The sequence below is a fragment of the Patella vulgata genome, chromosome 4 (genome assembly GCF_932274485.2).
Source record: "Patella vulgata chromosome 4, xgPatVulg1.2, whole genome shotgun sequence".
Lineage (NCBI taxonomy): Eukaryota > Metazoa > Mollusca > Gastropoda > Patellidae > Patella > Patella vulgata.
In genome coordinates this window covers 66,239,306-66,252,366 of record NC_065882.2, presented here as the reverse complement: position 1 = coordinate 66,252,366, position 13,061 = coordinate 66,239,306, and the positions used below count along the sequence as shown (strand labels likewise).

Genomic DNA, 13,061 nt, shown 5'->3' with positions numbered 1-13,061 from the left:
ACGATGTAGTAGACATTATCAGGGAGATAGTAATAGTATACGTGATAATAATTACATCATTTACATGGACCTATATCTTCAATATATTGTTGTGGTGAATATACAAAAATTAGCAAAGATATTTTTATCAAGCGTCCGCGCTTAGTCAAGTTTGACCACCGATCGGCGATTTTGTCAAGATCGATCGTGTCTGTCAGGTCACACTTCTGTTTTACTACTGAACGCATAACACCTTTTACTAATTTGAGCTTTGAAAAACTGGCGCGTATTGTGATATTCATTCAAATTATTTGGGATTTTTCCCTTCTATTTTGGCATTGTTTGTTTATCTCATTAATATATACTCTTCAAAAAAAGTAGGGGATATTAAACTGCAAATACCTATGCAGATTGCGATAATGATAAGTAGTCATGGACATTTGACATGCTTTGAGAGTATATGTTCACAGATGAAGAACCATTGAGCTGCACATGCGACAAAAAATAGCGCCATACACGTTGGAGGGATTCATTGTCAAATATGACACTTCAAGGAAGGGTTCATGAAAACTGCCGCAGCGCCGCTTGCTGGTTTATCTATCCATGTTTGCTTTCCTATCGGTTCTTACATGAAATTCTCTGTTTAGCATATCTTTGCTTTAGTGTGTTACGTTTAATTTGACCGGGAGGCGTGTTCGTTGACGTCAACGTCAACCGGCAACACTGCAAGAATCGGCCGTGGCACTGCAAGAGGAGTGGGTCAGATTACCCCAAATCGTGATTGGAATGTTGATTAGGAGCATGCCACGACAAATTGCTGAATGTCTGAGGATTGGTGGAGCAATTACTCATTATTAAGACAAAAATCAAAAACGTCCATTTTCACTTTTGACGGTCGGTGTATCTTTTTGCAAGTGAAATGGGGCCGTCAGATAAGCCGCCCATATGAACTATTTATGTTCATGTGTAGGCAATTGGCCTGTTATTAACATACACTGGTTACCTCTAATAAAAACAGCAGTGCATTTCCGCAGCTTTGTATTGTTTCTGAATATCCCCTACTTTTTTTGAAGAGTATATTTAGTCGCCGATGTATAACTGACTGCACTTATTTTGAGACCGACTACATTCTGTCAAATTACAGGTGGGTATATTGCTATCAGATCTAGATTCTTCAGTATTTGACTAAAAACAATGATCTTAATTTTAAAATCATCAAATTATGTATTTATGTTATATCTTTAAAAATTTAAACATAATAATAATAAAAAAAACCACCCAAAAAGGCCATATGTGACCATTTTAAGTAAAATAAATTGATTGATACAAATGACTTATATAATTGTTTTAATTCACGACAGAGCAAGCCACGTTCGCTGGTTCTATAATGTAATTGGGGATTGATGCCATATAGCAGTATGACCTAAACGATTTCGCTGTTATGCAAATATTTACTTAAGTCGTAATTAACTTGTTTATAATTTGTGATTTAAATGGGGTGTTTTGCAAACGCAGCTGTCAACAGATTATTGTCTATACGCAGTTTTCTAGCTTATTGATGTAGACTCCATTCCCGGTTACATACTTAATAATATGGAAATATACATTGAACAACTCTTTGCATTTAACCAATCAAATAATCCATAAATTGCTACCTTATTATGAAAAGAACTAACACTAAGACCAACAAAAATGTTTACAGACGTACAACCGGGGAATCGAAACCACGCCAGTTGACTAAATTACAGACCTTATGATACAGCGCGCACGCGCTAACCATTCGGCCATCCAAACCCCCTTATAAAGGATGGCAAATACGGGTTATGTCATAATGTAATACTATAGGGGTTATTTTAGTTCTATGTAAGGTGCTCTGTTTAAAATATTTTTACAGACGTACAACCGGGGAATCGAAACCCCGCCATTTGACTCAATGACAGAACTTATGATATAGCGCGCACGCGCTAACCATTCGGCCATCCAATCCCCTTATAGGGGTTATGTCATAATGTGATGCTATAGGAGTTATTTTAGTTCTATGTAAGGTGCTCTGTTTAATATATTGAATATATTGGGCTATGCAGGTGTTTTGCAAGATTCAACTTTCTTCAAATAACTCACAGACAGTTTCTGTCGCCATCAATTGCTGAAAGTAGGGTACTATCGCCCAGTCATTTTGTGCACAGATTAGTTCAATTACATAGGATAATGTTGACGTAAAACGGTACCCAAACGTTCTCGTTTCTGTTTAATACATGAAATTTAGCTTTGTACTATTGATATTCCAGCTCTCGATTTTAATCAAGTTTGAAAATTTTAAAATGTATAGTCATTCTATGTATAACTATATCACTGATCGCATATCACAACCTACTTATAAAGTTGGACAAACTTGTAAATAAAGTAAAGAGACCCACCTGTATATATTTCAACCTCACACAATGTAAGTATATTAGTAACATTGATAAACACCGTTCTGGCAGATAAAGTAACGAAACTTACCCGTGTATATTTCAACTTCACACAATGTAAGTATACCAGTAACACTGATAAACACTGTTCTAGCAGATAAAGATCTAGATGGTTGTTGATTACATCTATCTATAGTATATACATCTTGTACTGTTGGTGGTGTATCTATATAACATGATGTAGCTGATCTAAATCCTTGTTCATTACACTGATCATCAGATCGTAACTTTATCTCAAATCCTCGTATTCTGCCTTGATCTGTAAAACAAAATACACTATTTTAATTGAACTATATACTCTTGTTTTTCAACATGGGTTCGCCTTGTAAGTGATCTGGACGGGAGATTTGCAAGTGTCTAGTCGTTCGGATGGGAAAAACCGAGGTCATGTTTACACGTTGGCATGCACGTAAAAGAACCCCTGGAAGTTGTATCTCGACGAAACGTAGGCGGAAACACCGCTTTCGGGACAAAATTCCCCATAGGCTGGCAATTAGGACATTAAATCCCATTTCATTTCATGTGCACTATTTATTAAAATGTAGGCCACATAGAAGTGCTAGTAACACGTTTGTGCCATACAAGAAGTCGTCACTAATGATAGCATATCCGCTCTCTTTCGTCTCTCGGTTTGAGTCATTGTGGTTACTTTGACAATTGTCACGAATAATTTTTACAAGATGGTAATTACAATTTTTAACAAACAACGAAATAGTTCCGAAAGGATATCAAGTAAAGAGAATCAAAATCCATTTAAATACGTTATAATTGAATTAATGATGCTGATGTCCTCTTCGCATTTTACACTTATCTAAAGTGTTTACAAACATTACAATTAACCATGACCGTTGCGTACAGTATGTTGAAAGCTGTTATTGTAGATCACTACTCAAACTTCTGATACATTGATATCGGGAGATAAATATCCATATGCGCTTCATGTATAAATAAATGATTGGATATGGTCACATGTATGGTTATTTTTGTAAATGTTTGTTGTGTGCCGCGAAAGCACGTCCCCGTAAGTATTATTATCAGTCGAGAATTTGTCAATTGAGATACAATATCTATGAGGTTCAATTTTATTAGCAGGAAGAAATTTACGTTCCTTGAAAAAACATTAATATTTGTCATGCAAATTGCTGACTGAACAATGTACAACGTATTGGGAAGGATTAAGTTGTATAAATGCATCGGCTAATATACCTATTGTTTGCCTTGAGGAGACCCACACGACAAAGAATATTTGTGTTAGTCCCTGCGCCTAATGTGGACATAATTGTAAATTATTACACCCATGTCCAAAACACATAGACTATTACTTAAGTGGTCGATTCCTGGGCACCGTGTAGAAATTTTATACGCCTACATTGAAATGTGGTCGTATATTGTCGTCGCCCCCGCCCGTCCACCCGTCCGTCGGTCCGGCGTCCACAATTGCTTGTGGACGCTCTGCAGGCTAAAATTAATATCCGATTGAGTTTAAAGTAGCTAAGTCTCTAACTCAATATCATCCAAAATCTTCAACATTGAAAACACGATTTATTTGTCAAATTAAATCAACATTCATGTTGTGATCTTAACGGGAAAAGATGGGCTTTTGATATCGAATATTTAAGTCAAAATAAACATTTTACCATTTGTACACGAATCGTGTACCATAATGCGCTTCAGCCCCAGTTGTATCAAGAGACTCGAGGGACGAGGCTAGACACATTGCACCAAATCAAACGGCGTATGTAGACTGGAATAACCAGACGCTAGACATTTGCACTCGCTTGAGACTGCTGGCTTATTTCGCCGAACATAACTGATTTGAAATTGGAGTAAAAACGGAAACCATTGAATGTAAATCAGTTTATACATCCATATTACAGTATTATATGCGTTGCGACCCACTTTTGTCAATTTCTAGGTCCCAAATGTTAGCGATTTAGCTCCTTTAAGGCTACGAAACGAAGAACTCTATTGATTTTCAGCGATTTCCGATAATTACTGCCAGAGTTATGGCCCTTGATCACTTTGAAAAATCTTGTGGACGCTCTAGAGGCTAAAGTTAATATCCGATTGACTTTAAATTTATACACAGTGTTTGAGGTCAGGAGACGAAGAATCATCTTGAGTTATGGTCCTTGATCACTTTGAAAAATCTTGTGACGTTCTAGAGGCTAAAGTTTTCATCCGATTGACTTCAGATTGATACACAGAGTTTAAGATCTTGAGACGAACAAGTATTTTGATTTTCAATGATTTTTTTTACTTGAACAGCTAAATCCGACAACACTGCAAGAATTGACCGTGGCACTGCAAGAGGAGTGGGTCAGATTGCCCCAAATTGTGTTTGGACGGTTGATTAGGAGCATGCCACGACAAATTGCTGAATGTCTGAGGATTGGTGGAGCAATCAAAAACGTCCATTTCCACTTTCGACGGTGTTTCTCTTTGCGAGTAAAATGGGGCCGTTAGATAAGCCGCCCATATGAACTGTTTATGTTCATGTGTAGGCAATTAGCCTGTTATTAACATACACTGTTTACCTCTAATAAAAACAGCAGTGCATTTCCGTAGTTTTGTATTGTTTCTGAATATCCCCTACTTAACACTAAGACCAACAAGAGTATAGTATGGTCGACCAAATGTCACTAGTAAATGTTGAAAGCTAACTTACTGTTCTTTCTGTTATATATGTTAATATTGATGTTATTGAATACTTGTTGTAGATCAATACACCACCAACTAGGTGAACCTTGTCGTGTATGTGTACATGATCCCCCATTATAAACACCATTAGTATTACCATCTACAGCTCTAGATGATACACCTCCTTCTAGAGTAGATCTCTGGTTGGTAGGTTTACTTAAGGCTACATTTTTAATTTGGGCTGAAATATAAAACAAATTTATTATCGGCTCCGTTTCTCAGGTTATTATCGTCTTTATTAGCCCAGATGGAGAAGAAGACTTGGACCTTAAACCCCATTTGATGTCAGTTTATTTATAGCCTACTGTACAATCTTTATGTAGACTATACCATGTCCTTCAATGTAAAGCATTATGTTAACGTTTTCGAATCCAGCAGTTATATATAATGGAATTTTTAGGTCCTTAGTCCAACACTTTAGTACAATGCTACGGTACAGTGTTAGTATGTTAGCGTTTAATTATATCACACAAATAGTTTTAAAACAATTTTCATCTTTATTTACACGTAAATAGTTATGGGAATCCAAATGTTAATAAGCTAAGATTAACACTAAGACCAACAAAAATGTTTACAGACGTACAACCGGGGAATCGAAACCACGCCAGTTGACTAAATTACAGACCTTATGATACAGCGCGCACGCGCTAACCATTCGGCCATCCAAACCCCCTTATAAAGGATGGCAAATACGGGTTATGTCATAATGTAATACTATAGGGGTTATTTTAGTTCTATGTAAGGTGCTCTGTTTAAAATATTTTTACAGACGTACAACCGGGGAATCGAAACCCCGCCATTTGACTCAATGACAGAACTTATGATATAGCGCGCACGCGCTAACCATTCGGCCATCCAATCCCCTTATAGGGGTTATGTCATAATGTGATGCTATAGGAGTTATTTTAGTTCTATGTAAGGTGCTCTGTTTAATATATTGAATATATTGGGCTATGCAGGTGTTTTGCAAGATTCAACTTTCTTCAAATAACTCACAGACAGTTTCTGTCGCCATCAATTGCTGAAAGTAGGGTACTATCGCCCAGTCATTTTGTGCACAGATTAGTTCAATTACATAGGATAATGTTGACGTAAAACGGTACCCAAACGTTCTCGTTTCTGTTTAATACATGAAATTTAGCTTTGTACTATTGATATTCCAGCTCTCGATTTTAATCAAGTTTGAAAATTTTAAAATGTATAGTCATTCTATGTATAACTATATCACTGATCGCATATCACAACCTACTTATAAAGTTGGACAAACTTGTAAATAAAGTAAAGAGACCCACCTGTATATATTTCAACCTCACACAATGTAAGTATATTAGTAACATTGATAAACACCGTTCTGGCAGATAAAGTAACGAAACTTACCCGTGTATATTTCAACTTCACACAATGTAAGTATACCAGTAACACTGATAAACACTGTTCTAGCAGATAAAGATCTAGATGGTTGTTGATTACATCTATCTATAGTATATACATCTTGTACTGTTGGTGGTGTATCTATATAACATGATGTAGCTGATCTAAATCCTTGTTCATTACACTGATCATCAGATCGTAACTTTATCTCAAATCCTCGTATTCTGCCTTGATCTGTAAAACAAAATACACTATTTTAATTGAACTATATACTCTTGTTTTTCAACATGGGTTCGCCTTGTAAGTGATCTGGACGGGAGATTTGCAAGTGTCTAGTCGTTCGGATGGGAAAAACCGAGGTCATGTTTACACGTTGGCGCATGCACGTAAAAGAACCCCTGGAAGTTGTATCTCGACGAAACGTAGGCGGAAACACCGCTTTCGGGACAAAATTCCCCATAGGCTGGCAATTAGGACATTAAACCCCATTTCATTTCATATGCACTATTTATTAAAATGTAGGCCACATAGAAGTGCTAGTAACACGTTTGTGCCATACAAGAAGTCGTCACTAATGATAGCATATCCGCTCTCTTTCGTCTCTCGGTTTGAGTCATTGTGGTTACTTTGACAATTGTCACGAATAATTTTTACAAGATGGTAATTACAATTTTTAACAAACAACGAAATAGTTCCGAAAGGATATCAAGTAAAGAGAATCAAAATCCATTTAAATACGTTATAATTGAATTAATGATGCTGATGTCCTCTTCGCATTTTACACTTATCTAAAGTGTTTACAAACATTACAATTAACCATGACCGTTGCGTACAGTATGTTGAAAGCTGTTATTGTAGATCACTACTCAAACTTCTGATACATTGATATCGGGAGATAAATATCCATATGCGCTTCATGTATAAATAAATGATTGGATATGGTCACATGTATGGTTATTTTTGTAAATGTTTGTTGTGTGCCGCGAAAGCACGTCCCCGTAAGTATTATTATCAGTCGAGAATTTGTCAATTGAGATACAATATCTATGAGGTTCAATTTTATTAGCAGGAAGAAATTTACGTTCCTTGAAAAAACATTAATATTTGTCATGCAAATTGCTGACTGAACAATGTACAACGTATTGGGAAGGATTAAGTTGTATAAATGCATCGGCTAATATACCTATTGTTTGCCTTGAGGAGACCCACACGACAAAGAATATTTGTGTTAGTCCCTACGCCTAATGTGGACATAATTGTAAATTATTACACCCATGTCCAAAACACATAGACTATTACTTAAGTGGTCGATTCCTGGGCACCGTGTAGAAATTTTATACGCCTACATTGAAATGTGGTCGTATATTGTCGTCGCCCCCGCCCGTCCACCCGTCCGTCGGTCCGGCGTCCACAATTGCTTGTGGACGCTCTGCAGGCTAAAATTAATATCCGATTGAGTTTAAAGTAGCTAAGTCTCTAACTCAATATCATCCAAAATCTTCAACATTGAAAACACGATTTATTTGTCAAATTAAATCAACATTCATGTTGTGATCTTAACGGGAAAAGATGGGCTTTTGATATCGAATATTTAAGGCAAAATAAACATTTTACCATTGGTACACGAATCGTGTACCATAATGCGCTTCAGCCCCAGTTGTATCAAGAGACTCGAGGGACGAGGCTAGACACATTGCACCAAATCAAACGGCGAATGTAGACTGGAATAACCAGACGCTAGACATTTGCACTCGCCTGAGACTGCTGGCTTATTTCGCCGAACATAAATGATTTGAAATTGGAGTAAAAACGGAAACCATTGAATGTAAATCAGTTTATACATCCATATTACAGTATTATATGCGTTGCGACCCACTTTTGTCAATTTCTAGGTCCCAAATGTTAGCGATTTAGCTCCTTTAAGGCTACGAAACGAAGAACTCTATTGATTTTCAGCGATTTCCGATAATTACTGCCAGAGTTATGGCCCTTGATCACTTTGAAAAATCTTGTGGACGCTCTAGAGGCTAAAGTTAATATCCGATTGACTTTAAATTTATACACAGTGTTTGAGGTCATGAGACGAAGAATCATCTTGAGTTATGGTCCTTGATCACTTTGAAAAATCTTGTAACGTTCTAGAGGCTAAAGTTTTCATCCGATTGACTTCAGATTGATACACAGAGTTTAAGATCTTGAGACGAACAAGTATATTGATTTTCAATGATTTTTTTTACTTGAACACTGCAAGAATTGACCGTGGCACTGCAAGAGGAGTGGGTCAGATTGCCCCAAATTGTGTTTGGACGGTTGATTAGGAGCATGCCACGACAAATTGCTGAATGTCTGAGGATTGGTGGAGCAATCAAAAACGTCCATTTCCACTTTCGACGGTGTTTCTCTTTGCGAGTAAAATGGGGCCGTTAGATAAGCCGCCCATATGAACTGTTTATGTTCATGTGTAGGCAATTAGCCTGTTATTAACATACACTGTTTACCTCTAATAAAAACAGCAGTGCATTTCCGTAGTTTTGTATTGTTTCTGAATATCCCCTACTTTACACTAAGACCAACAAGAGTATAGTATGGTCGACCAAATGTCACTAGTAAATGTTGAAAGCTAACTTACTGTTCTTTCTGTTATATATGTTAATATTGATGTTATTGAATACTTGTTGTAGATCAATACACCACCAACTAGGTGAACCTTGTCGTGTATGTGTACATGATCCCCCATTATAAACACCATTAGTATTACCATCTACAGCTCTAGATGATACACCTCCTTCTAGAGTAGATCTCTGGTTGGTAGGTTTACTTAAGGCTACATTTTTAATTTGGGCTGAAATATAAAACAAATTTATTGTCGGCTCCGTTTCTCAGGTTATTATCGTCTTTATTAGCCCAGATGGAGAAGAAGACTTGGACCTTAAACCCCATTTGATGTCAGTTTATTTATAGCCTACTGTACAATCTTTATGTAGACTATACCATGTCCTTCAATGTAAAGCATTATGTTAACGTTTTCGAATCCAGCAGTTATATATAATGGAATTTTTAGGTCCTTAGTCCAACACTTTAGTACAATGCTACGGTACAGTCTTAGTATGTTAGCGTTTAATTATATCACACAAATAGTTTTAAAACAATTTTCATCTTTATTTACAGGTAAATAGTTATGGGAATCCAAATGTTAATAAGCTAAGATTAACACTAAGACCAACAAAAATGTTTACAGACGTACAACCGGGGAATCGAAACCACGCCAGTTGACTAAATTACAGACCTTATGATACAGCGCGCACGCGCTAACCATTCGGCCATCCAATCCCCCTATAAAGGATGGCAAATACGGGTTATGTCATAATGTAATACTATAGGGGTTATTTTAGTTCTATGTAAGGTGCTCTGTTTAAAATATTTTTACAGACGTACAACCGGGGAATCGAAACCCCGCCATTTGACCCAATGACAGAACTTATGATACAGCGAGCACGCGCTAACCATTCGGCCATCCAATCCCCTTATAGGGGTTATGTCATAATGTAACGCTATAGGAGTTATTTTAGTTCTATGTAAGGTGCTCTGTTTAATATATTAAATATATTGGGCTATGTAGGTGTTTTGCAAGATTCAACGTTCTTCAAATAACTCACAGACAGTTTATGTCGCCATCAATTGCTGAAAGTAGGGTACTATCGTCCAGTCATCTTGTGCACAGATTAGTTCAATTACATAGAATAATGTTGACGTAAAACGGTGCCCAAACACTTCCCCAAAATAGACATCATTCGAAGTTCCTAGGGGAACATCATACCCACAGGCTACTCGGCTTAAAGGCTAGGGTGAAGACATCATTTGGAGGGACATACCTTTAGTCGCCTCGGGTTAGGGGCCGAGGGAGATCACCATGTAGACTTAGAAAGAAGAGCGGAACTTTCACCACAGACTAGGGGATAGGGAACTTATATTTGGCTTATATTCAATGTCATAGCTGTGTGTAGTTTCCTATAAATAACCTCTGTATATATTATGTAGAATTGTATTTCAAACATAGAGTGAGCTATGGTTTAGAACGAATCGGATCTTGTAAATATTTGTTGAATTATCTATGTTTAATAAATCACATAGAAGTTACTTGGACTTAGTCTTAATTTAATAAGATCAGAAATAACGTGGTCACGGTAGACAATCCTCATATTAATAATGCTCTATCAACAAATGTCTACATGTTAACACACATCTGCTCATATATCTTAAAGCCAAAGTTATAATTAGATATAAAAAAAAAAAGAACAAAATCTCCAAATTTGGCCCGGTGGAGTAGACCAAGCAACATATATCTTTTAAATTTGGTTTGGATACATTGAGTGGTTTTAAAAAGAAACAAACACCGAGACGTAGCAACTCAATTATTAAAGCCTATACATAAGCACTACCAAAGTCGAAAAAGTGAAAATCTAAAAGTTCACGGATAAAGGATGGCAAAGTCTAAACCCCTTTTAGTCGTTGTTCTTGTTTATATTGCGTTAGCACCGCTTTGGTTATTGTTAAGACCTACATGTGTTTTGGTTCAGTGCTGATTTACATTTTTTGTGCAGATTTTCTACAATATATTTTTACAAAGGCAGTTTGTCGGAGTTGCTATTTCATTTTGTAAATGAAGTAACCATGACACGCACAAGAAACATGATCAGGGATGGCTAATTGTGTTCATAAAATATTCAGAGTCTCAGCATGGAGAGATTTTATGTGTTGATTTGATTTGCACATAATCGTACGCCCATACATGAAGCGAATGTGGAAACATAATCGATGTATTTTGTTCCTCTATAATAATCAAATAAAAGAAGGACGAATTGGTAAACGAAAATTTAATAGCCTAGAGCTTGTCCCAAGACTAATTGAATTAAAACAGAATCAACCCGATTAAATACTAAGATGATTAACTTCTCTAGATTCAGTGGCTAAATGAAAGAAACGCAATGTCACGTTTTGCGTCATCGGTTTAGAATGTTTGCACCCAATCTCAAATGGAAAAAGATCAAGTGTATTCATTGTTGCTTGTAAGCAGATTCGGATCCTTATTGTACTGTTCAACAATTGTCAAACATATAACGGGACAGGTTTCCTATACAAATTGATTCAGACATGTTCCACACAACCCATAATTTTTCGGAGAGAGAACCCCCTGGACCCCACCACCTTAAGGGGGCACATACACGTTCAATAATTCCGTCAATATTATTGACTAAATATATTGACTCAATAATAGTGAACGTGTGTGGGCTATATTGATATAAAATATTGTCAATAACCATCATTGCGTCAATATATTGACGGATCAAACCATTTGGTTTTTATTGATGGTCAATTTATTGAATGACAATATTGATCGTGTGTGAAGAATCTGTCAGTAATTGCGTCAATATTTTCATTCCATCGTTTTTTTCGCGGTTCTTCTTCGTCAACTGCCATGGGTAGCGCAACAGTGACCGCTGCATCCATTTTGAAAAATGACCAAAAAATGATGAAATTATTGATGGAAATACTCAATCGTGTGTGGGCAATTCCCGTCAATATTATTGAGTCAATATATCGAGTCAATATATTGGGTCAATAATATTGATGGTTTTATTGAACGTGTATTCGCCGCTTTAACGATATAATATTATTGGTTTTTATTTGTGCCCCCACGGGCACTTGTTCCTCGTGCATAGTCAACTGTCATCAAGACCGTATTTAAATCAAAATACAATCAGCCACATATAATATATTTTGCAATATATTTATATAATATATAAATTGCAAGAACTTAATATAAGTCATGAGTAAAATCTCCTTTTTTACTTTATTATTCCTCACCCCTGCCCTTTGAATTAAGTTTGGAGGATAAATATATTTCTTGCAAAAGCTTTCAGATCGTCATGAGATGTTTGTGGAAAATAAGTGTAAAACAACCCGTATATAAATAAATCGTTTAGAGAGCCACTGACACACAAAGTTTACGCCCATAATGAAAAAAAAATATGCAGATATCAATCCTGAAAATGATGAGTGCATATTAAAATAATTTAATTACATATAAAGTAAATGACTTTGGTCTAAAACATAAAAAATACAACATACCTTTTATCTGAAACACTTGAAATAATAAAATAAAGACAAACAGACTAGACATAGACGCCATTTCACCGACTATGCTGATATGAATAAACTGCATAAAACTTGCATAAATTTTACATTGCAACTAGGAAGAAAAATAGTATAGCCTGTAAGGATATTACGAGTCTATGTTATGAGAACAACTTTATGTGCAATACCAATATAGCTCGCGGAAATTGATAGAAGCATAGCGTTGAAGAGACCTCAAACCCCAACCAATTCTATTCCGGATACATATTCTTAATTCTATTTGATAGTAGCGTAACAATGTATAAAGTTCTTGTCCCGGAGAAGCCAACACAAGACATTCCAGATGAAATTAAATTAATTATTTTGTGTGAAAATAAAGAAATATAAAACATATTTTCCGGGGTT

At 36.2% G+C, this 13,061-nt stretch overlaps 1 protein-coding gene across 1 annotated transcript; it reads right to left on the bottom strand.

Annotated features, from left to right (window-relative positions):
- Nucleotides 1-2,323: 2,323 nt before the first annotated feature.
- LOC126818013 (uncharacterized) lies at nt 2,324-12,819 on the bottom strand. Its single transcript, XM_050545187.2, has 6 exons — nt 12,651-12,819; nt 9,151-9,363; nt 6,528-6,755; nt 5,119-5,331; nt 2,482-2,709; nt 2,324-2,349 (listed from the first exon to the last, which is right to left on the bottom strand). The coding sequence occupies exons 1-6, from the start codon at nt 12,742-12,744 to the stop codon at nt 2,324-2,326; spliced, it is 1,002 nt and encodes a 333-aa protein (XP_050401144.2). The 5' UTR covers nt 12,745-12,819.
- Nucleotides 12,820-13,061: the final 242 nt, after the last annotated feature.